This window comes from Vitis riparia, chromosome 4, assembly GCF_004353265.1.
Source record: "Vitis riparia cultivar Riparia Gloire de Montpellier isolate 1030 chromosome 4, EGFV_Vit.rip_1.0, whole genome shotgun sequence".
NCBI classification, from domain to species: domain Eukaryota; kingdom Viridiplantae; phylum Streptophyta; class Magnoliopsida; order Vitales; family Vitaceae; genus Vitis; species Vitis riparia.
The window spans coordinates 21,501,806-21,504,990 of NC_048434.1; the positions used below are offsets into that span (position 1 = coordinate 21,501,806).

General features: G+C 35.9%; 1 protein-coding gene across 1 annotated transcript; it reads left to right on the top strand.

Annotated features, from left to right (window-relative positions):
• Positions 1-298: 298 nt before the first annotated feature.
• Positions 299-1,647, top strand: LOC117913106 (NAC domain-containing protein 22-like). Its single transcript, XM_034828029.1, has 3 exons — positions 299-549; positions 647-915; positions 1,026-1,647. Exons 1-3 carry the CDS (start codon positions 384-386, stop codon positions 1,428-1,430), a joined length of 840 nt encoding a protein of 279 aa, XP_034683920.1. The 5' UTR covers positions 299-383; the 3' UTR covers positions 1,431-1,647.
• The last annotated feature ends 1,538 nt before the right edge of the window (positions 1,648-3,185 follow it).

Here is a 3,185-nt window from a genome sequence, read left to right on the forward strand (position 1 = left end):
ATCTAATTGACGAGTCTTGATAACAAAGTTTGTTGCAGGAAGGAAACATGGAGGAAGAAAGGAGAATGGTTTCCCACTGAATTAAGGAAAAATCAAATGGGAGGAAGAAGTAAAGTCATATAATTGGACCGTTGTCTAGTCTCGAGAGTGTGGGCCATCACATAAGCGTGTGGGACCTGTCACTGGGGGTGACCGCAATTTCCACTTCCATGATGACCTTACCTTCCTCTCTCTTGTCATGAGCCTGTAGCTTCTTCCTAACTCTTCAAACCTATAAACCGCATCATGCAAAATGCTTTTATATACGCCTTGAGTGGTATGAGTGCCACAAGCTACCTGCAAAGACCAATAGTACTACTCATCACTGCAAGCACCGACACAAAATGGACAAAACGACATCGGAGCTGGGGCTGCCCGGTTTCAGATTCCACCCTACTGAAGAAGAGCTGCTTGATTTTTATCTTAGAAAGATGGTGCTGGGCAAAAAGCAGTGTTTGAGTATCATTGGTTTTCTCAACATTTATCATCATGAACCTTGGGATTTGCCTGGTAATAATATATGCTATGCTGTTAAAATTGTGGTTCTTTTTTTCACAAATTTGTAGGCTAATTAATTATAAGGGCTAATATGTTCGATTCATTGCAGGGCTGTCTAAGGTTGGGGAGAGAGAGTGGTACTTCTTTGTGCCTAGAGACAGGAAAAATGGTCACGGCGGGAGACCCAACAGAACAACTGAGAAAGGGTTCTGGAAGGCAACTGGTTCTGACCGGTTGATCCGATGCTTGAGAGATCCTAAAAAGATATTGGGTCTGAGAAAAACTTTGGTTTTCTACAAGGGCAGAGCTCCACGAGGGTCCAAGACTGATTGGATCATGAATGAATACAGACTTCCCAACACCTCTTCCTCACTTAAGGTACTTTTTTGGGTTACACCCATAGAGAATTCGAGTCAATTATAAAGGGAAAAGGGGATTTTTATTCTTGAGAATTGTTTCTAATACATGATTTTCTGATATGGATGCAGGAGGATATAGTGCTTTGCAAGATCTATAGGAAGGCAACTTCATTGAAGGTAATGGAGCAAAGGGCAGCTATGGAAGAGGAATCGAGGATGTCCCATCTCACACATTCATATTCCTCTCCTCCAATACAAGAAAGCTTCTCCTCTCACGACACACATCAAAACTTTGGGTCAGCAATGCCTCCGCATGACATTGTTCTCAAGGCAGAAGAAGAAGAAGATGTGGTGTTGACTGAAGAAGAGCAGGAAAATAGAACAGCTTGTTCGTCTTTAGGAGTGGCAACTGCGAAGGAGAACTTGACGGAGCTTCAATTGCCCAAGCTCCATATGGATTGGACAGCTGACCCGCTCTGGACTCTGCTAAGAAGCCCGTTGTTAGACAACTCGAGTCCATACCCAATGTGGTGAAGCGGCCAGCATACACAAATGTGCCTAGGGTGCCCGATTGGAATTTTGGAAGGTGAGAGAAAAGAGAAGTAATTTTGAAATAAATCAACTTCTAAAATTCCTTTCCTTCATCTTTGTTCTAATCATGAAATAAATGTTGAAATTAACTTTATGAAGTGTAAACGAAAATGGATTTATTTCCATAGTACTAATTTTTATATACTTCTATGCACAAGAAGAAGATGGTTGTCCATTAATTTCAAACCTCTTTCTTAAGGTTCTGTTAATTATTACTTCTTTTAAATATACTTATGAAGCAGGAAGGCTATAAATCACGGGTCCTAAACTAAATCAACTAACATCTGAGTGGCTCCCTCTTTGCCCATGATTATAATATCCTGTTCCAAAGTTTTGGTCCCTCTTATGCAGTTTCTTTCAATAGTTTTTAGTACTTTGCCGCATTACTGGTTTAAAAATTAATTAATGCGGAGGCTGGTGCACACATATGAGATGATCAGTGGCCCATTTTAAATGCTATGAAATTTTCTTCCTAAATCATGTGGGACTATACATTTACTCCCCATATAAGCGTAATGTCCTTGTTCTTAATATATAGGGCTTATAGGAAGATCCGAACTCTAGTATGGTTATCGCAGTTGTAGTATGAGTCATTGAATACTCACTAGGGTCTAAGATGAATGGGTTGAGACATGTTAATTAAATCAATATATATCCAAGTGATATGCATAACATTATAGTTAAAAAGTATATAGAAAAAAATCTAAAAAATATAATGAAACTATTTAGGAAAATATGTATAATTAGGTGGATTCATCAAATTAAAAAGAAACACTTACTAAATTTAATAGTATATTTAAATAATCATAAAAATACATATTCAAATTGGTTCATAATAAACGAACAATGAAATTTTAGAACTCTATTAATTGATTCAAGTAGAATTAGCGTTTTTCAACTAAAAATGCTTAATTTTGTAGTATAATTATTTTTCTATAATTTCATAATCAATCCCCATTGAATAATGTTGAGCCAATAAGGGCGTTGCTATTTTTGCGAGGTAAATATTGATACAATTTGATTGAGAGTTAGTCATATCAGTTATCTTGATTATGATTCAATTGAATTGGTCGTAACTATATTGTAATGACTAAAATTGAAAATCTTGGATAAAATTTGAAATGGTCTTCTCAATGGGCATTCTAATAATGACTTGACTGAACATATTTTGAATCTTGAACTCCGTATGTTTCAATTGTCTCCACGATAGGCATTCTAAATATGACTTGATTGAACTATATTAAATTGTTTCATATTTTGAATCTTAAACTCCACACATTTTCTATTAATATTGGATTTGATACCACTTTTCTCTGATTTGGAATTAGAACCAATTTTTAAAAGTATGAAGAATTTGACATCTCATAAGTTAATTCGAAGTCACTACAAGGATATCATGCGTACATGGGATGGTGAATTTAATGTCTCATATTGCCTAGGTGGGAGAATCTCTTACAATTTATAAGTGACTCATCCGATATATGTAAATGTGCTCTAAAACCATAAGGGACAATATATGGATTTAAGATGTCTACATTAATTATGATAGAAAGTATAAGGTCATAATTGGAAATGTGCCGGCATTGTCACTTGTGATCCATTAGCTAAAATATGGATATCATGAATATATAAAAGGTAAATTTCATGTTTCATATCTATGAGATGGCTAGAGAAGTCCTTAACACTAATAAAGTATGA

Bases quoted from the DNA above. Each gene is read 5' to 3' on its own strand.
- LOC117913106 (XM_034828029.1), top strand. From the start codon at position 384: ATGGACAAAACGACATCGGAGCTGGGGCTGCCCGGTTTCAGATTCCAC. The intron at 550-646 runs GTAATAATATAT...GATTCATTGCAG, and splicing joins TGAACCTTGGGATTTGCCTG to GGCTGTCTAAGGTTGGGGAG. The intron at 916-1,025 runs GTACTTTTTTGG...ATATGGATGCAG, and splicing joins ACACCTCTTCCTCACTTAAG to GAGGATATAGTGCTTTGCAA.